At 38.8% G+C, this 22,384-nt stretch overlaps 1 protein-coding gene and 1 long non-coding RNA gene across 5 annotated transcripts in view; both read right to left on the bottom strand.

The window, feature by feature from the left end:
* Positions 1-22,384, bottom strand: part of SETD3 (SET domain containing 3, actin N3(tau)-histidine methyltransferase) — a 46,648-nt gene that overhangs the window by 5,724 nt on the left and 18,540 nt on the right. For all 4 annotated transcript variants that reach the window (XM_083734653.1, XM_083734654.1, XM_083734652.1 and 1 more), the window contains exons 7-9: positions 6,528-6,586; positions 5,303-5,417; positions 2,229-2,303 (exon numbers count right to left, since the gene is read on the bottom strand). In XM_083734653.1, the coding sequence (XP_083590779.1) occupies positions 2,229-2,303; positions 5,303-5,417; positions 6,528-6,586 (249 nt within the window). The remainder of the gene's footprint in view (positions 1-2,228; positions 2,304-5,302; positions 5,418-6,527; positions 6,587-22,384) is intronic.
* Positions 7,040-13,521, bottom strand: LOC310845253. The gene is made up of 2 exons (XR_014564600.1): positions 9,546-13,521; positions 7,040-9,509 (listed from the first exon to the last, which is right to left on the bottom strand). It is a non-coding gene; the product is annotated as an uncharacterized lncRNA (long non-coding RNA).

Genomic DNA, 22,384 nt, shown 5'->3' with positions numbered 1-22,384 from the left:
TCTTTTTGTCTTTTTTCTTCTCTTTTTTTTCTTGTAAGTTTTAAAAGTAGTAAATATTATTTTTTTAAAAAAAACAGAAATGCAGCTTTTTCCAAAAAATGGTGTACCGTAAGCTGTCAAATGACTTGACCAATCAAAGAAAGAGAACACCTCACCTAAAAAGATGGCATTCACATTCTAAAGGGACCTCAAAATATTACTGGATATCATTCCTGAACCGGGTTCCGTCTAACAGAGTTTGCTGATACTACGCGGGGGGGGGGGGGGGGAGTTAACTGAGATTTTCCTTCTGCTTACCTTCCCAAGACCACTGAATGGAAGCCAGCTAGCCGAGAGACTCGAGGTCTACTCTATGTGTTAAAAAACATTTAATTCTATAAGTGTGTACTCTAGTTATCAGAACTGGTGTCCTATGATTAATTTTGGATAGTGCTCCCCCTTTTCAACAGATATTCAAAGAATGCTTATCCTCTCTCCAGTGTGCCAACTCTGCTTCATCCTTCACCTCTGTCGCATTCTGTTAGCCATCAGTGAATTTATACTTGGTCTTTTTTAATGGAAAAAGCAAAGATCATCCGAGCGGCAGGGGTGCAAAGTTTTTGCAAAACACCAAAGCTAGTAAGTTTTCCTAATAACTAGAAATGGAAACCTATGCCCACTAGTGAGAAGTGGGATCCAGGGTCGGTGTGACCCATTTCGCCACCAGCTCTGCCAGCACTGTTGCTGTGGCGCTGGAATCAGCGTCAACCTCTAGTGAGATATTGCCAAAATATCGCAAGGTTTCTTGTGATTTCGTCAAGATCTTGTGGCAAATTGGCACCAATTTTGACATTGCTTCGGAGGGCTGCCTGAGGCAGCTGCTTCACCCTGGCCCATAAGTGGGTGAGCCCTGTACTTGCTGGAATATTCTGGTCTGTTCCCCTCTTCGTGGGGATGGAGAGGAAAACAAGGTCTTGCTGCTAGCCCACATACATATCAGTGTAAGAGTGCAGAGCATAGCGTATACCAAGAGGAAGGGAGCACAGTTGGGAAAGGTACAAAACAGAGACTCAGAGGAGGTAGGAACCAGGTCCCCCGAACAGCAGCACACATCAGTAGAAGAAGAAAATCTGCATCCTGATCTCTTTAGTAATTCACGTGCCAGTCACCATGTTGCTTTTCAGGTACCAGTGGCTAATGGATGCCTGGATTTTTGGACTCTAGACAAGGGGGCATAATATTCTTGCCACTTTCCCCACATATATAAGTACCAAATTTAACTTAATTGTGTGCAAGTTTATGGGGGGAAATGACCTAATTTCTTCTATTCTTTACTTTATTAAATTTGTATACTGCCCTTCACCCGAAGATCCCAGGGCGGTTTGCAACTGACTATTAGAACATCCAATAATTTTACTTAATAATGTCGTTTGCTAAATTAGCACCTGGGACATTTTTCAGAAATTGCAAGAAATTTATGAGAAATTGTAAACCTATATGAAGCATCCACTTCAAGCTGTTGTGACAGGGTGGGGTATAAACAGCATTAACAAATAGCTCTTTATACTACATCACAGGGAAGTCCAAGAATTAATGGTCAACAGTAATAATGGACAACATGAATCGCAAGGATATTAGAACTGAGCACTGAAGGCAGATATTGATGCCTGTTAAAAGGAGCTATACATCCCTTGGAGAATGGATCCTGACAGCTGAATTGGTTAGTGACATCATCTTTTATTTTCTGGACGGTTAAGTGGTAAGAAGTCAGAAAACAGCTGAATGTGAACTAAATAATGCCAAAGAGCAAAATGCTGAACAAACAATGGCTGCCCAGCTCATGATACTCAGGTCAAGTATTTTAAACGCCCTCACCTACGTGAACATTTCTACCAATGTGCTATCATTCAAAACAAAAAATGGCTGAGTTACTCATGGCACAAGGTAAGGTTGCTTTAGATCAAGGCATTCTTCTTCCTTTGCAATGACAAATGCACTTTTTATGTTACAAAAAAGAGAGCTATCTATCCTCAGCCTTTATAACACATTTGTAAGGAATGTCTCATGGAACACGCCTAGTGAAAATTAACAAGACTCCTGAAGCTAAATTAGAATTGCGTGTATTTACTATCAATGGGATGCATCTGTACGTGTATGAATTCTACACACGGAACTTCAAATGTTAAATCACACACACACAACACACACACACACACACACACACACACACACACACACCTCAAGATTACCTGTTCGTCAGCCTTAAAATCTTGAAGTGCTACACATTCACAACGGTCATCTTCCAAATTGTAGCCTGTAGTGATCTATACAGAGGATTCAAAAGAAAGAAGAAAAAGGTTCAGCATTTTATAGTTTAAGCTTGTTTGTATGAGCCTAATCTTCCTTTAAAGCAGGCATGCCCAAACTCGGCCCTCCAGATGTTTGGGGACTACAATTCCCATCATCCCTGACCACTGGTCCCGTTATCTAGGGATGATGGGAGTTGTAGTACCAAAACAGCTGGAGGGCAGAGTTTGGGGGTGTCTGCTTTAAAGGTTGTAAAATGACCACTACTTAAAAAAAAAAAAAACCAAGAAGAAACAGCACCTACTACCCTGTAACAAAGTCAAGCCCCTTAGTCCTTGGGGAAGTTACCTTGTATTTTCCTTTCTTTTAGAGCAGTGATTGGGGAACCTGTGCCCATCCAGCTGTTGCTGGATTCCAATTCCCTTTAGCCCCAGCCAGCATGGCCAATGGTCAGGGATTATGGGAGTTATAGTTTAGCAACATCTGGAGGGCCAGAGGCTCCCCAACCCTATTTTAAAGGCTGGTGAGAGTTTGGTCAGATAATCCCCCCTTTTTTTTAAAGATGGGGACAACATTTGCACACTTCCAGCTTGCAGGGACCTCACCTGTTCTCCAACAATTCTCAAATATTATAGAAAAGCTATAAAAAATGGCACCCTTCTAGACCACTTTGTGTTGGTCCTGAGTTGACCCCTCTCACACATAACAGTGCTGTTGAGTTTCAAGTTACTCCCATGGGGTCCTCTGCAGCACTGCACTAAGAGAACTAGTTTCTGTCACACACTTCAACTCTCAGTGCATTTTTCATCACTCTAAATCAAAAAGAGGAGTGGAGAACTGTGAATCTTTGGGGGATACTTTCTTCAGAGGACTCCAATTTATTTGCAAATAATCTCTTTATCTGAAACTTAGGTAATTATTCTTAGATGGTGATGGGATTTTGCTGTGGGAAGATGAAGAAGTTGCCACTTAACCATATTTCTTTTATCAAACCACAAGGACTAAAGTGGCTCATTATTAACATGGAAACTGTCGCACAATTTTATTTTCATAAAGCAGGAATGTTCTTGATAAATCAAGCTGTACAACACAGAAAACATACCAATCTCAAGGAACAGGCCTCATACATAGTTGTGTCCTGAAGATGTGATTTGAAACAAAATCTACAGAGGTTTTCAATTGGGATTGTAATGCTTAGTTGAATAATCAGTTAAACCAATAGATTTAAAATCTTTTGATTGATTTAAAAGAGTGCCCTATTTAATCAGGCAGAAGAATAAAAAGAAGGTTGCAGGTATCATCTTAGAGGAGGTATTAATCTTATATCACATACAAGTGAATGCCTCTTCTAGTATGTTGCCTGCCCTGACACATGCCATCATCTAAACACAAAGGGAAAATGTTTTTCTTCTTCAAACTAACATCTTTAATCAGAATACTTTAAATTGGATGACAATCAGTTTCAAGTGTTTCAGGGCTCTTTTAATGTTTCGATATACAGAATTTGTGGGAGGGTGCCTGGTTTTATGGCATATGAAACTTGTTTTATGGGCTTTCATTTTCTTTCTTTTTTTAAAAAAGCTGTTCCCCTCATTCCCTAGTGGAATAGCTTCCTGCTTTTTTGTCCTTCTCAAAGGTTTCTCTTTTCCTTATATCATTTTTGTTTGTATACAAGTGTTCCAAACAAAAAAGCAGCTTGGAATTTGGGCATGTCGGATTTTTATAGTTCTATAAAAAAAAAAATTCCTCTTGTCCCAGGAGCTGAAAAATGAGGAGAAACTATCCATGGGGGATCAAACCCATAAGGACTAGCGCAGTAGTCCCAGCTAATCCCCAGCACCAACACCCAGGGGAAATATAGACTACAGTCTAGCAAGGGGGGGAGGGGGGCTAGGAAAAGCAAATAGCCACAGCAAAGGGCTCTGAACCAAATAAAATCCAAAGAGCTAATGGACAGTTTTGATTTTGAGTATCAACCTGCCCACAACATTCATTGAGCTCAAGGGAAACATCCCCTTCTATATGGACCTAGGCCTGAGATTGCTATATTATTATATTATAATGAAGGATTTCCCTGTGAGCTTAGCACAACTCTGGCCTCTGATTCCATACTGATGCTCCATGAAATCCTGAGTCACTGCATGAAAGCTGGAAGAGAGACGACCCTGCCTTCTTTGAAGTTTGCTGCAAAGTTGGTGCCGAGATGTTTCTCGAGTCAGTCAGCTATAATGCATCTCTATTCTTGCTCTACCCCATGGGCCTTTCTTCTTCTTCTTCCACAAGCTAAATAATAAAAGGCTCTTTTGGTTTTAGCTGGAACCGTGTCCATCCTGCTTTCTCTTGCTCCTGACACTACTAATTAGATCATCCTGCTCCAAGAACTCTGTCAAGAATACTGTCTTCATGTATTTCTCATTGTTATTTTCTAGCGGTATTGTGACTTGACAGTCAAACTGGTTGCTGGTGCTGCCAGAGGTTTAGAGCCTACTGGACGGAGAGGATCATCATGCAATAAGCCCAAAATTACTAGTATTAATACTATGGAAAAACAGAGATACAAGAGATCCATCAGCTGGTATCAAACATCGTAGCTCGAGAAAGGAGGCAACATATCTTTGTTTTTACTGCAGATGTGGATAAAGACAACTTCACAAAGCAGTTCCTTTGCACATACTTTCTCCTCCCAGCAAAACTTGTATTGATGATTTTGTTCCTCAACATTATATTGTACTTCTCCTCCTGCCTAGAGGGTGCCCCCCATTCTGCTGCTTACTATTGGAATTCTTTTACAGCCGAGTGTCTGGCTCCTTCTCTTGTATGTTAAACACCTGTTAAAAATATCTCCTTCGTCCTGACATATTTAGAGTTATATTGTCAACCTGAGACATATCCATTATCCCAGGGATAGCCACTGTGGATTAGTCAATGTGCTATTGGAATACTCTCTCTCTCTCTCTCTCTCTCTCTCTCTCACACACACACACACACACACACAACCCAACAACACTGTTCTTACCAGCCCATTGGTGTGATTACACATGTCCCATAAAGGAATCAGTGCTAAGGTAACCCGGGAACCATCCTCAGCAGGAATCTGGTTTTGTCGTGTCATGACAGAGGAAACTGCCCATCTACAAGACAAAATACTCAGTTTAGTGAAAGCCATAGACAGACAAAAAGTTCCAATTCAGATTATAATCCTTCCCAACTTTCTGCCAATGGCAGAAAAAAAAATCTGCTCTTAGTACCAACCAGTTGGGTGAAAAAGACTTATGCTGACCTTTAAAGCCATAAACAGCCTTGGCCCTTGAAGGAGCATCTCCACCCCCATTGTCCAGCCCAGACACTGAGGTCCACCTCTGAAGGCCTTCTGGCGGTAACTTCACTATGAGAAGTGAAGTTACAGGGAACCAGGCAGAGGGCCTTCTCAGTAGTGGTGCCACGCTGTGAAGCACCCTTCCATGACTTCTAGAAGACACCTGAAGGCAGCCCTGTATAAGGAAGTTTTTAATGACTGATGGTTCATTGTATTTTAAATATTTTGTTGGAAGCCACCAAGAGTGGCTGGGGCAATCTAGTCAGATGGGAGGGAACTAATAATAAAATTATTGTTGTTGTTAATAGTAGTAGTAGTAGTAATAATATTATTATTATATTATAATAATAATAATAATAATAATAATAATAATAATAATAATAATAATAATAAATCACTTGCAGCATCTAACTTTTGAAAACCTAAAGGAATGTGGGACAGACTAAACAAAAAAATAACTTGTATCCAGTTTTGGTTAATGTATTGGTTTAATGTGACAGCTCAATAACGTCAGAAAATTAATATAATTTCTCTGGGAGTCAATTCAGACATAGCAAGACTTCTATGAATGTAATTCCTTTTCTTACAAACCATGCTCCAGCATATATATATATATATATGGTCTTACTTTTGTTTTAATAGATACCAGAGTATTAAATAGTAACTGTGGGCCAAGGCCAATTAAAAAAGTAATATAAAGCATTAAGAAAAGTAATACAACAGCATTTAGAAATAACTAATGCTAACTGGTTAGCTATAAAACTTTTGATGTTAAAATCTAGATGGCTAAATTGATTATATTCTCCGATCTGTAATATAACTACTATGGCTGGACCAGGGATTCATGATTAATAACTTGATTATTTTCTAGGGAAGCATTTGAAGGCATTTAACAACCCACTTTTATATAAAAAGGGAAACCAACCTGTAATCATCATAAGTGAAAGAATCCTTTAATGGCAGTTTGCTGGCATTAGGATGGGTCTGAGAAATAAGAGGATTCAGAGAAGAGTTGAAAAGGAAAAACAAAACAAAAAACAACAACCAGAAATCAGTCAGCAGAATTTCATTATTTAGCTGCCTAACAGATCCTAACAAGAGCCAAATGAAGCAGGAGGCATCCAGCCGCGCTACAGAGGGATCATCATGCTATTATGCTCTCATACATCACTGTCAACTTAATTTGTTGTGCCCAGCAGCCGCTATAAATCTGTTTCTTCATATTTCAAAGACTGGAACCCACAACATCTCACACACACACATTTAAGGTGGACTCCCATCTCCACGCCACACATAAAAACTTGATTGAGAAAAAGCTTGTCCCAATTATTTTCTTTTCTTAACCAGAAATGTTAATTCTATGTTCTCAGTCACACTTTAGGGCTGAATGTATTTTAAGCATCTCTCTTCCCTTACATCCATGGTTCTTTTTAAAAATAATAATAATAATCAGACGTTACACATACCTTGCAAGTCATAATACATTTAAATGTTCAAGCAGTTATGGTCACATGCATAGGTTATATAATTATATTTTGGACGTACCACATGTTAAAGGCTGCACGCCTCTGCACCTTACAAGGCAGTAAGCCCTATTGGGATAAAGGGAATTAAGCTCTGAGTAACCATGCTTTGAATTGGGAAGGTAGGAAGCTGACTATCGGTCCCTCTACTTCAGTGTTGTCTATGCTGACTGGCAGGGACTCTCTAGGATTTGAGATGGAGTCTCTCTGGTCTTCTCTGACCTGGTAGAGGGGAAACCAAGGCGGGTAACAAGGAAAGCCTCTTTCCATCTATGTGAAGGAAATGTGAACTTGTCATTCCTACTCCTTCTGCAGAATGCTGGGATCTCACTCTGGGGTTGGGTTGAAATACTCCACATCTGTTGGGAAAAGAATTCTGAGCAGGGAGGGGTTGTTTGTTTGTTTGTGTGCATTAACACACACCCCAGGATAGCTCTGCGTGAGACTCTTAATCTTAGGGTTGTGGGTTTGAGTCCCATGTGTTGGGGGCTCCCCAGGTGGGAGCTCATAACATGCCCGGTGCCTGCCGCTCAGCCAGCCCCAGAAAGAGGAAGCTCAACGACTTTGGGGGTGTCTCAGGAATTTTACTTTCTGAAATATGGCAAGTCTACCTTAATTATTATGAGGAAATAAGAATGATTTAAAAGAGGAATTAATTACACAGAACTAGCCTCTCGTTTCTGGCCAACCGACTTCATGTACTTCCAAGGCCACTTTGCCTTATGCACTTTAAAACACAGTAGCTAAAAAGAATCATAGCCTTTTGAACATGCTTAAAAAAAACCCTTTCCCCTCTTAAGAGATTGAGAGCCATTAACAGTATCATTTTAATATTCCATTTCAATTACAGTTGAATAGGCAGGTTTCAGTAAGTGATCAAATGAATGGTTATTTCTAATGATACAAATGAGTTTTGCTTGGATGTATCTTTGCAACACTGTTAATGCAAGGAGCTCTATGTAGTGTGCTCCTTTTTTCTTTTTTTTTACTCTTGATGCATTAGCATCACAAGTGCATGGTAATTTATCATCTCTCACAGTAATGTACTTGCTGGCACTGTGTGCAGGACAGTAGGGGATGAGGTAAAAGTGGCTCAAACCGTAAATCAATTAGAAAACAAAAGCTTGTGCTCAGTGCACAATTTTAGGCAAATTATATATTACAAAAGACTGCCAATTGGGTGTTATGTCCCAGGTGTCTGCTCTCTCCAACCCCTTAAATTAGCCCTATGGATGGACTAGCTCTGAAAACCACGGCTCTCTCAACTAATAAAAAATAAGTGATTTGGTTTACATGCAAAATTTCATTTCAGACTATTTTAGTTGCATATTCTCAGAATAATTTGTGTTAAGCTCAGTGTCACAATTTAGGAAAGTCATTATCACTAGTCTCATTATAAATCAAAAAGCATATTGAAATCAAAACCAAGCACATAATTTTTCAGTTATCCCGTTTTTACTGTTTGACAATGTGGGCATTGATACAGTGAAAATACATAACTCAAGGTTACACAAATGGTCCTATTTTGGTAAAAGTCACCTTGACAAGTAAAATATGTTCACAGATAACTGGTAATTAATTTGCTTAGATATTTTGCATTGACATGGCGGGGAAAAACACATTAGAAAGCCAACATCTTGTCTTGTTATGGGCAACCCCTTTTTGAAAATACCTATGGACATCATAAAACAACCTTAGACAAAAAGTGCTGTTACTGTACATTATTTTTGTGTAACAATTCAACTAAGGAAAGGGTTCTTCCAGCTAAGCGGTCATACCCTTTGGTTAAGATCGCTCTGAAGCAAAAATGGGATTGCTAGAATGGCTATGACTCCACCTACTGGTACCAAACTGGAACACATTTAATACAGAATACAGCCTTAGAACTCGTCTTAAAAACATGCAGAAGGGCAATTTTCTTCAAGATGGAATTTAACATCGATTAAATAGAGATGATCAGATTACTTCACCACAGACTGCAAGAAGGTAACTTCTGCAGAGAATGAAAGCTCACACAGACCTTCTTGTTTTGAAATCTATGTTTATCCAGTAAAAAAATGACGACATAAACAAAAACGATGTTGGCTTACAGAAAATTAAAAATTGACCTTGTTTTTGTTTTCATTATTATGATTTTTTAAAACAACAACAGCAGCTCTTTAAACAAGACAAATATACAACTGATTCCGATGTCACATTAAACCAGAATTCACCTAATAAACCCAGTCAGTGGAAGCTCTGTTTGCACAATGGGACTTTCAACCACAAAACCAATTAGCTGAGGGGGTCAGGGGAACCCCAAGAACAATGCATGAGGTGAGGGGGGATTGTTCTGTCCAGCAAGCTGCCAGTACTGCAAAGCTGACTTACACCCTAATGTTCAACTGTGGCTTAATGATTCATTCCCTGCTTTGCTCTACTTATGCCCATGCCAAACCACAAGCTTGCTGTGTCCTTTGAACTTGGGCTCTACAAGCAAATCACGAGCCATAGCCCAAGTTTGTTATCAAGTGATTGCTACATTGCAGGGGGTTGTATTAGATGACCCTTCCAACTCTACAATTCTGACTCCAATGCAACAAAACAAGGCTTGTGGCTTTTTGCAGCCATGATCGAGGGAAGAGTGAAATGGGGAATTCTGAGTAGTGTTATACATGAACTATGGTTTAATATAACATTCAAATATATAGTCGTACCTCGGAAGTCAAACGGAATATGTTCCGGAAGTCCGTTCAACTTCCAAAACCTTTGGAAACCAAGGAAGGTCCTGCAGCCAATCGGAAGCTGCAGAAGCCGCGTCGGACGTTCGGGTTCCAAAGAACGTTTGCAAACCGGAACACTCACTTCTGGGTTTGTGGCATTTGGGAGCCAAAACGTTCGACTCGCAAGACATTCAACTCCTGAGGTACGACTGTATCCATAAAGTCACTTAAAAGCCTTGTACTGAACAGACCAATTTAACCTCACGAAAAAATGAGCAGATCACTGCCTCTGGAAAATCACCACTAACTAGCTTCACATGCTAGCGGGTTCATGAACAGAGGAAGCCTAGAGTAGAGCCTCAATACATAGAAACTTGCCTATTACCACCTCAGGCTATGCAAATGGGTATTTCCTAAGATATTTTGGTCCAGGACATAATCTTAACAGTACAAGCTCATTAAAAACATGCAATCTACATATCCACTCTGTGCCATGGGTAACCAACATGGTTCCCTTCAGATGATGTGGACTACAACTCCCATCATCCCTCAACACTGGTCATGGCTGGGGCTGAAGTGAGTTGTAGTCCAAAATCTGGAGAGCATCATTTCAGTTGTCCCTGCCCTAAGGGACTATGTGGCCCATGTGTAAATGCTATGTTTGTCATCCCTTGGTTACTAACCTGATTCCAGCTCCTTCTCAGTATTTTCTCATTTCCTGCCCCAAACCATACAAATTCATCAAACACTGCCCATAGAAGAAAGTTGCAACAGAATGTAAACTTGATTATGCATTTTGAAGTGTATGCTTTACCCATAAAGGTATTATTTCAAGGAGGAAAACATAGGACTTCTCAATCTGTGGATGCACATTTATAGTTCCAGTTTTATACTGGTTGTGTTGCCGATACTAAAATAGCACTGAAAGTGGACACATTCCGTATCTAACACAATTGGTGTTTAATAATGTGTTAAATGGCAAAAACTAAAAATGATCAGGGAAAATAAAAGTCAACAGCTTTATACAATGTTTTTGAAAGCCATCTGTACCTTTTAAGATACTTTTTTCAAAGGAAATTTCCTTATTTGTACAGCTCCAGAAATCAAGCTCTACTCTTAATGGAGCACAAGAAACAATACTGAATTATAATACAAAATGATTACTGTTTCACAGCAAAATATACATGTTTAGGGAATTGTGTTATAAAGAAATTAATTGCTGAATTTCTGAGAATGCTTTCCAGAGTTTTAAAGTATGTTGGCGTATCTCTGCTGAAGTGACCAAGAGAAGAATACTCTGATTAAAAAATCGATTTAGCATGCAGCTTCTCTTTACAGTCCCTCGGTAAAAATGAAATCTCCCTAACAAACACTTAATAAAACCTGTCAATATATCTAGAAAGAAAAATGACACAAATGCATTAAGTATTAAATACCCTTGGAAAAAGTCACATATTCCATGAATTTTTGATGTACTATCTTGACATTAATGTAAAACCTTGATATTTATAATTGACAGATATTTAATAAAGTATAGAATATGGCTGCTGCAGAGCATGCAAATTTTTCAGGTTGATCAAAAAGAGATAGACACTTATTCAAATGAAGCAACCAGTTGATAAATGGCAAAAATCAGATCTTTTAAGTTCATGCTTCCTTAGCTTGAGAAACAGTATTACATTCACTTTATTTTAGTCAACTCTGAATATGTAGCAGACTTCTAAAAAAATGCAAATGGGAACATTAGGACAAATGCTTAATTGAAAAGCACACGCTGCCGTTTTATTGGACTAGTAATAAGACTATTTACATGGATATTTGTAAACAAGGAAAGGTTTGGAGATGGGAAATTTAATTCTAATAGATGGTGAATCAAGAGACCATGGCATGCAGTACAACCCTATGTATGTCTACTTCAATCGCTAGGATCATGGGCAGCTCCATTTGCTTAATAATTTATCCAGATTATAACTAACACTTTAACACATAGCTAGGCAATTCCATAACTGACATAGTGAAGGGTTCACATGCCACCTTGGAAAATATATTATCACCTCTTCTCCTGTCAATGGGAGCCTTGCTCTTAATTATTCCAATTTTACAAATAGATTAGTGCAGAGAAAAACAAAAAGAGAAGGAAGGAGAGAACAAGAGCAACACTGAAATGTGCCTGTATTTAAATATCAGCTGCCACTTGCATTGCTGTTTAATGCATTGCATGAGCAATCAGAAAACTACCTTCAACTGTTTTCCTGCAGCGAGTAATGGCATTGCAGAATCTGGATTGAGTTCATTCCTGTATTAATAGCGCACACATGCATCTGAGTTCACTGACCAGTTAATGTTTACTGTATGCTGTAGAATATGATGGCTGCCAGAAGAGGCCTTCAGAAGTCCATGTCTTCACATGGGCTTAATTTGCTGGTGAAAAGAATCCATACATTAATTCTCATCTTTCCAACAGCCACAAGGAATCCCTGAACGGCACCAAGATGAGGTTATTTTCTTTGTATCATCTCAACGTGGGTTATAGTTAAGACCTTTTTGGCAAAAAAGCAAGGGGACTTTAAGGTACTTAGAGGCTTAAGATTTTCACCTTGTTAAGTTGCATGTCTTTGAACACAGAGCTCAAGGCTTTCCCCCCCCCCTTTTGACCAAGCACAATGCTTTGCTGCCTCATTCTCAGTGGTCTCCCCTTTATCCTAATGAGATCTCTTTTCCTCAGCCCCGTCCTATTAATAGGCAGGAGGGGGAGGAGAGATCTCATTAACAATCAGACTGGATGCTACATGATGATTTCAGGCCAACGTGTAAAGTGTGCAGTAAAAAAATAAACATGTGCCAGGCATGTGCATAAGGCTTGCTGCAGTAAAATCTATCAGCACTTTCTGGCTGCTATTGCTCTGTCAGCCACGAAAAACCTTTGAAGCAAACAGCTCTAAGAGAACATCTTCTCTCTAAAGTTGCTGTAACTGCAAGTCCTGTTAAACAAATAAATAATAGAAAAAGCAGATCTGCAACATTTGATTAATAAGGTACACTGGTTGATGAAGTAACTGTTTCAATATGAGTACAATACATCAAGTGGCAAGAAGAGGTATCTTAGAAGAGGCATCATCACTCCTTTTATTAGAGGCATTCCCACTCTTCTTTCACGTGGAAGCAGAATGCCTCTTCTAAACTGATACAACACATATGTACATCCACTTTAAACTATTTTATTCCTATGCAGCTTTAGCCAATCAACTAAAACTCAGCTGATTAAATCAGCTGTTCCCCTGATTAGGTAATAGCCGTATCAAAGAGAAACTCACCTGGTTTGAGTGCTTCCAAATTAAGTAATGTGTACTAGGATAACTGAAATTATGTTTGCAAATAATGAGATATGACTGAATTCAAACACCTTATCATGAAAACTACAGAAGTTAATAAATAATATCAGCTGCTTAACAAATACATTAACAGAATATGAACAAATAAGAGATTACATGAAAAAATGGGCCCCCATAATTGGCAAAAATATACTACTGGATATCTGGGAAAACATTTTGCAAATGGCATATAGGTTCTCCATAAATACAGTAAAAAGGGTGGACTGTTTTAATATCATTACTAGGTGGGTATATTACTCCAATTCAGATACAAAAGATCAATATGTCAGCAATAATACTTTTTTCTAAAATATGTAGATTGGCTTACACACCATCTATTAAAGAATGGATGTAGAATAAAATGCAGGAGGAAACCAAATATTCTCAATTGCAGTTAGAATCAGTAGCAAAATAATCAAGAGTAACAATATAATTTTTGCAAATATACAAAATAGTTCCAACATATAATCAAAACAATATTGATCAGAAGGCACCTTTCTATGCATTACTAGACCTAAATACTATTATCACTTTATTACTGACTACTAAACTGGAAAGCTAAATTTAGTGCCTTACTTCCAAAACCCAGCTTGCAAATTTAAATTTAGAAGCAAAGCACTAACCACAGTTTGCTTATTGAAATATCGCAGCAGCAAACTACTGTTAGCAAAACTCAGGAGGTGGAAAAAAGAACTTGTGTAAAATGAGGAAGAAGGGGCAAATGAACAAGCAAAGATTTTTCTGATCACCAAGCCATGGCTTGGCATTAAATTGGAACAGAGCTTAAGTGATATGTCACAAGGTAAACTAAATCATTCCTGATACTTAGAAGCACGCCATATTGTAACTTTATGCACAATATAAATAGCAAAAAATGTTAGCGGAACCTTCAAAGAAACATTGATGATAAAAAATCTATTCAAACTTTTAGCCTAGTATTAGTAATCTGGGGACATACAGAGGAAAGAATTCTGCCATCTTGAGTTTTGAATGACATTAAATTAATACCAAATTTCAAAATAGGGCATTTCACAACTTATTTTGAAATGAGGCCACATTGAATAAGAGTCTGCATAAATAATGCTCGACACACCCGAACATTGTTTAGCTATGGGTGGGTTAGTCAAGTGCTTCTCTCCCCCAGAGAATCAGTGCTGAAACAGCTGGGATGCTACACAGCAATAGTTCCTTGCTGTGCCTTCTGACTGACTGCAACCATCTTTATGACTAAGTCTAAGAGAAGTATCATTGCATTTTAATGCCTACACCCCAACTGAAAACAATAGAGAGGGCATAGTCCTGGGAAGGTGTGAGGTTGATCACCTTCAGGATATTCCAAGCCTCTTTCCTAATTCTTATTTTTTAAAAAAAAATCAAGGCTGCCACCCTTTCAGTGAAAGGAACTGTAAGGGAAAATATATTATCCAATTTCCGGCCAGTGAGGGCAAAGTAGAAGGATAACTGACAAGAAATTAGTACTAGAGGTTTTTTCCTACAATCAAACGGTATATGTATGTGTGTTTAAATAAATAAATAAATTTGAAGTATTGTTACAATTAATTATTATTAAAAATTAAATACCAACAAAAGCTGAGCTAAAACTGTGTCACTAGTCAATAAGAGCCTATAATTAAATGTGCATCAACCAACTTTACTAGCACATACTCTGCAGGTAACTCAATGTCTTTTGAGTAGATTTCTTCATAGTTCTTCTCTTCCAACAGTAATTCTTGTCAGCTTGCATTATGCAGAAAAGCACACTCAAAAGATGTACCCTTAGGAAACCCACACAGCTTTCTAGGGCAAACTAGCTCAATCATATGGAAGGACCAGCATCCATTAAACCAAAGGTATTGTGGGGTGGAGAGAGAGAGAGAGAGAGATGGGTATACACATTGTAATATCCCAAATTTATTTACTATACCCATGTCACCTTCCAGCTGGCCTATAAAACAATGAAAAAGATCGTGCCTTAGAATAAACACTAACCTAGGATAAACTCATTGAATACACTGGGACATTCTGAGTAAATATGCTTAGGATTGCACTGTTATGAATTTTAAAGTCCCACTAATTACAATTAATTAGAATCAAGCACAGATTTAAATATTTTCCATTCAATAATGTGGTGAATCAAAGTTACTAATGGTCTGATTCTATGCATATTTACTTGAAGCAAACAACAATGGAACTTGCACTCGTGTATAGCACATGATGGGTATATAGTACCACTTCCAGGACTAGGGGCACCATGTCGCTGAATACAAATTGCTGGGAGACTTCCCAAAGGAAGCTGTTGGTTGACTATTGTGTCAAACAGGATGCTGGGCTCTTATGTTCTTACATAAATTGTGTTTTTTGTAAGTTTTAAAACTGTTCTCAATGTTGTATTTTAAATTGTTTTAAGCCCTGGGACCTTAGGGTGAAGGATGGGAAATTAATAATAACAAAAAACTTTGAACTACCTTGGAAGGTGGTGGCCTGTCCTTCACTGGAGGTTTTTAAGCAGAGGTTGTATGGCCATCTGTCAGGGATTTGTTACTTGTGATTCCTGCATTGCAGGGAGCTGGACTTGGTGACCCCAGGGGTCTCTGCAAATCTGATTCTATAAATTGGCATTTAATATAGTATTCGGTATAATCATATAATCACTAATTCAATACCTATAACCTTTACAATGTAACATTCATTTTAATGGCCAGACTGTTCAGTAATTTTTAGGTACTACCAGTCAGTATGCCAATCAGAGTCTTATTTAGCAGCTATTTGTTTGTTTGTTTGCATTTATAAACCACTTAATATTTTAAAAATCTCTAGGTAGTATTTTCATTGAAAGCTAAGTGAAAACACAAAAACTCTTGGTGTTCTAAACAAAAGCTATTTTCACCAGTCCACTGAAATTACCTGATATAATGGTGGTTAGCAGAACCCTTTCTACATGGCAAAAGCAGTGCATACAAGAGAGAGCAGTATGTTAGGACTTTCAAATGACTTAGGATTACTTTGGCTAGTGCAGCAATTATTGGACAGCACTCAGAGATGTGAATAGAGGGAAGCAATTATGCTTAAGTTTTATCACAGCGAAGACAGAAAGAAGCATTTTATAAGTTTCACTTCAGAAACATTCCAGCCTCCTACACTGAGACGTATCACAAGACTCTAAGAGTGTATAAGATAATCCATTTTCTAATTTAGTTAAATTACTAATTTCCACCAAGATAAGTCCCTTAAATAGTTTAACAGTGCTTAGAATATATATCTCCTTTGAGTATTTCACTCTAGATACACCAGCTTTCTACTGTGCTTTGATTTTATTGAACATTCATAACTGCAGTTACATCAAGAAAAAAAGTATTAAATCCTAACAATAAGGCCTATGTATCAGTGAAAAAGTATGATTAACTGTTGAGGCATGGAGTCCCAAAGCACAGATAACATCCCTGGGGATGGAGGCAGTTGCTCTGTGGAAGTGCAACTTGATATGAGGAAAATAAGCGGTTGTACTATTATAGCTGCAGAATCAACTGCTCTTCTGAATTTGTGGACAGGAGAGGGGTTAGAAACCTCATCTTCTAAAGCAAGAGTCTCCATAGACTTCTGTATTTTCTAGCCAACATAATATTTCTCCCAAGTGCGGCTTAAAAATGTGCAGAAACAATTTCATCTAATATTGGCATATATGGTTTTGAAGCACAGTGTTTTCAGACAAAGTGTTTGGGGAGACTATTTTAATGGGATCGTAAGCCATTCAGAGAAGCAGAAATAAATTAAAAGTAGTTATGTTGGCAAGCAGGGTCCAAAATACAGGAGATAACTGTTTCCCAAATGAGAAGTTTATGATTTTCAAAATGGGAAGTTCTCACTCAGCCTCCCAATTTTCCCACTGTTACAGAAAAGGGACTTAGTGAATTGGTTTCTATTTATCTTGAAAATATTAGTATCCAAATCCTGGGTGACAGTGTGGCAAAGGGACACACTCTGCTATGTGCTTCAGGCTGCCTAGCAGGGATCCTCACCTTGCAATACAGAATATGCTAGAATATGGTGCATGCAGATCCCACTACTGGAACGCTCGTTATTCAAAATCTCAGTTATCCAAACACAAAGAATTATAACCCAACCTTGCTACACAAATGGCTGATTCAAATATCAGAAGGTTGCCCACTTCCTTACTTGTTTGTGTTGTGCTGGTTGAAACCAGCTGTCTCGGGCAGAAAGCAAGGAGGGAGGGAGAGGGATCAGACAAATCATGGATTAGAAATGTTCCCATAGGAAATAATGGAAATCATCAGCTCATTGTGCAAACACTCGCCTAACGAACAATTTCCTGGGAGTGCATTATGTTCGGAAAGCAGGGCCTGTGTTTCTTCAGCCCTTGATAATAATTCCATTCTTCTCCTGTCTCTATCCAAACAGAGTTTCTGCCCTCACTTGGTTCTCTCAATATTCACCTAATTATTATTTCAAAATGTCTTATAATGGTTCCTTCTCACAAATTTTCCCTCATTTTGTTAGTCTCTTGCAGGGATCTGTATTGAGGCCCCAACTCATCATATTCTTTATGATTTCTCCTATCATTTCTATGTCAACAATTACAATTTTGTCTTTTCAAACTAAATCTTAAGAATTTGGTCTTGCCAAATCTTTTCTTTGCATTGTCCTCCCCCCCTTAACTAGTATTGCTATTCTTCTATAACACTTATAATCTAGGTATTGCTTTTGATTCCACTTTATCCTTTTCCTCCCGTATCTGTGACCTTGCCAGATCTTTTTTCATGACCTCAATATTTCCAAGATTAATTCCTTTCTTCCATATAGCACTACTAAAACACTTTTCAATCTGTTATTATTTCTCATCTTGATTATGTTCTTCTCACTGGTCTTCCTTAATCTACATCTTGGTTCTCTTACGAATGCTGAGTCAAGTCCCATTTTCTGTTTTCATCACAATGTCCCTGCTTTGGCTTTGTCAACTTCACTGGATTCCACTTAATTTCACACTTTAAAATTCAACTTTTAATCACTTGCCTCACTTTATTTTTCATCTCTTCATTATTTTGATACATGCCTCTTTTCTAAAACAACATTGTTATTGATCCTTATCTTTGGAATTACCTTGCTACTTCTTTGTCTATATTCAAACCAACTTCATCCTCACCCCGCTGGTCAACCCTCTTTCCCCCTTTAATTACTAATCTCTTCTGCAGGCATTATGAACTATTTTTCCTCTATGCCTTTCTGCTAAATTGTGAAGTCCCTTTATGAATGTTCCCCCCCCCCCCATTTGTAAATCACCTGATATAGGGACTATATAATGTGATACCTCTAGAGTGTAAGTTACACAATAATTAATTAATTAAATTACAACATTTCCTCTTCTGGATGCTTGCTTGATTTCATTCTTCATCTCTAGATCTTCCCAAACATTTTCATCGGGGAACGATAGTGTGTCGCCAGTACGTACCAAAATACTACCGGGGCCAGAAATCATCACCCACAATGATTCGGTCCCTTTGGGGATTTCTAGCTTGCTGGAGTCAATGCCCTATTTAACTTCCACAGCAACACCACCTCCAGTAATTCCTTCATGTATAGTTTATATCCAGAGATTGCTGTGCCCCACTGATTCTCTAATACATGTTGCACCGCCACCAGTCCACAAGAAAGTATCTGAGCCAATATACCGTGCTACATATTTTCTACTGTAAAAAGGCCTCTCTGTAAAGAGAGCATCTCAGGGGGATCCTTTTGCTGACTTGGCAACTGCACTCAGGAGTGGGTACCTCTCCTCTGGCATGCAGATCAAGGAGGAAGCAGCTGTCTGGACTGCATTCTGGCCTTGCCACTGTAGCACTTTGCCTGTAGGGATGAATATAGGGAAATACACTCCTAGTCCTTAACTGTGCAAAAGCAATAGACAACAGGCAGGTGTGTTAACTGTATGATGGTTTCACCTTTCCCCATCCGTAGAACTTTTAGAAAAGTAGCTTTGAAACACTGGAAAGCTGTTGTGAAATGATCAATATGGAGAAATTAAAGAATAGTTAATGCCCCTGACAAATTTCCTAACCCTTTTGTGGCTCTTTTCACCCTGGAAGCAATTCAAATTATACTGAAGACTGAGGAATGTTAGTTTTCTAGGGGTGTTATTTTGGCAGTAGAGACATAATACAGTTTTGAAAGCAATACTTACGTTGAAATGTTTTTGTTACTAAGAAGGTGAATGAAAAGCTTTCATCATTCACTTTTTTCTCCCTCTCTCATTTCCCAATCTGGCAGAAAAGGGGGTTCAGCTGGGAAAGTACTGCTGCCTATGTTTTATGAGCTAAAGAGCACTGCTCTGCAATAATCTATGGACCAATTCCCCTTGACAGAAGGCTGCAGCCATGCCCCTTGGGAAGCTGGGGAAAAAGTTAAAACAGAAAACCACTGCATATTCATTTACAAAGGCAAACTAAATTATAGATCTTCAAGGAACAAGGAATCTCACTCTGAATGTAAAACTATATGGCTCCCTCTTGTGCTTATTACACCACATTTCAGTGCTACAGAGAATCCAGCATTATGCAATAAACATAACAGATTCTGTTCACTCCGCTGTGCACATTCAGTGCCCATAACATGCTAATAGTAGTAACACACGGAAGTAAATGGACATATTAGAACAAACTGAAAACCCCTCCTGAAGTAACTTGAACATCTAAGCCCAAAACCCTTTCTTTTTCTTGAAGTGCAATCTTAAGAGATCCAGTCACCTACCTCCGTTCACATTTTAAGTATCAAATTGCATACATTTCAATGGTGTCAGTGGAGTCCTTTGCCTGGAGCAATGGGCTATTTCTGGCAGGCCAGCATTGCACCTGTGTTTAGTTGTCAAACCAGACTAATATTCGGCTGGGAGCAACTGTAAAAGGAAGAAGTCTCTGCCATCTTCATGAACATCCAGACTACTTAGAGAAAGGTAGAGCTCAGCTGAAAACTGCCCTCTTCTAAACCTCCCCTCTGCTCTCATGAAGAAGTGATTACTGGCTACCAAATGAACATAACACATCTCAAAAGAATACCTCAAAATGCCACCACTTTACTTGTTAAAGAAACTAAGCAAAAAGCCACCGTGGTGCAGGAAAGAGTGCTGAACTTGGACTCAGGTCAGCCTCGAAACTCAACTATGCCACTGATTTCATATCTGTTTTCTGTGATGATTTTGTCCTATGCTTGATTCTGCATTTTTAGTTTTTCTTTTTTCAGTCATTATCACAGGGTCTTTGTGAGAACAGGAGGAGATAAGATACCATGTATTTATTTGCCAGCTGATGAAAAGGATGCATTTTTTAAAAGTAGTTCTAGTTGCCTCTCATACAACCCCTTGGCTTTCCAATGAGATATGGCACAATTCATTAGACAGCGACAACAATGCTTGAAATCTGTAAAGCACTTTCAGGTGTTTGAAATGCTTTATGTGCATATCTAATTTCAATCCTTACAACGGCCCTGTAAGATAAATCAGTATTATTCCAAATCTACAGGTGGCTTGGGGGGGGGTTGGGGGGCGCGCGCGGGAGAGGTAGGAAAGAATGGCTTACCTAAGGATCAACTAGTGAGCTAATGACAGAGATCAGATTCAAATCACGGACTTCTTGATTAGTAGCTCTATCTCTTAGCTGCCACAAAATGTTCTTGTTCAGAGCTCCAGCCAGCTGGCCATGCTCTCTTCCAGCAGACCATCTCTACCCATCCCTGCTTTAATGTCTTTCCTTTCCAGCATGCTCTGTCATCCCTGGACTGTTTGTGTTTCGTTCTTTCGCTCCCTTAGGCTATAAAAATATTGTTAGCATTTCAACAAATCTCAGAATTCTTCAGACTCTGCTGATACTTCTTTATTGTTTCTCAGTGGCCACATCTCTCTCAGCACACACCACCTGAGTTCACTATTATAGGGACTGGTATATGACTGAATTTCATATGGGTAAGAAGTTAGTAGATTGGGGTTTTTTTTTAAATGATGCAACAGCCGCGAGGCCATAAGACCATGAGCATAAGAAGAGTTAAACCACATGACTTTAGGTGCAATATGCATTTTAACAGGTCCCTCTTAAAGAACATACAGAAACCCCATTATTCCTCCCAAATACATCTCTCACTTGGAAATTCTGGCAAGATGATGATCACACCTCTGTCCTCTTGAATGTCAGTAGTACATGTAAATTATAAACTAGCTATCATGCCATTTAGCGGTAAACTTTACTAACTTTGCACTAGGGTAACATATGGCAGGCATGAAGATTGGTTAGCCTATCAGTTAAAGCAGTGTTAGATGCCTAGCATTGCCAGTTTTAAAAAATAATAATGCTGGAGCTTATCTGTGACATTTGCATCTCATTAATATAGTACCTTCTGTTCCCAATAGAAGAAATCTAAATCTAACCCTTCATACAATGTCCATAGGGACGCGGGTGGCGCTGTAGTCTAAACCACTGAGCCTCTTGGGCCTGCCGATCAGAAGGCCGGCGGTTCAAATCCCTGCGACAGGGTCAGGTCCCATTGCTCTGTCCCAGCTCCTGCCAACCTAGCACTTTGAAAGCATGCCAGTGCAAGTAGATAAATAGGTACTGCTGTGACGGGAAGGTAAAAGGCATTTCTGTGCGCTCTGATTTCCGTCACGGTGTTCCGTTGCGCCAAAAGCAGTTTAGTCATGCTGGCCACATGACCCGGAAAGCTGTCTGTGGACAAACACTGCCTCCCTTGGCCTGGAAGTGAGATGAGCGCCGCAACCCCATAGTCGCCTTTGACTGGACTTAACTGTCCAGGATTCCTTTACCTTTTTAACCTTTTAAGAATTGTCCAGACATGGTTTGAACTCCCCAAATTATAAATACCACCTAGTGGTACTATTACAACTTTAGAGCAACCTAGACTCCTGAAGCAAAGAAATAAGGCAGTTTTTGTATAAACATAGCTCTTGAAATGAAATAACGGATTTACTCAGTACTATGGAAACCTAGTGTTGATATTTTTCATATCCTCTGTAAAAAACAAAACAAAACCACTCACATAGCTTTAAAGGCAAACTGGGACTATTTTGTCTAGCCTACCTTTCGAAGTGGCTTTTATGACAACATTAAGTACAAAACTTTAATTTTAAAATATTAAAAAAACATTCTAAATAATTGTAAATAGATATTACAA

The sequence above is a fragment of the Podarcis gaigeae genome, assembly GCF_964106915.1.
Source record: "Podarcis gaigeae genome assembly, chromosome: 1".
Lineage (NCBI taxonomy): Eukaryota > Metazoa > Chordata > Lepidosauria > Squamata > Lacertidae > Podarcis > Podarcis gaigeae.
This window is presented reverse-complemented; position numbering and strand designations above follow the sequence as displayed.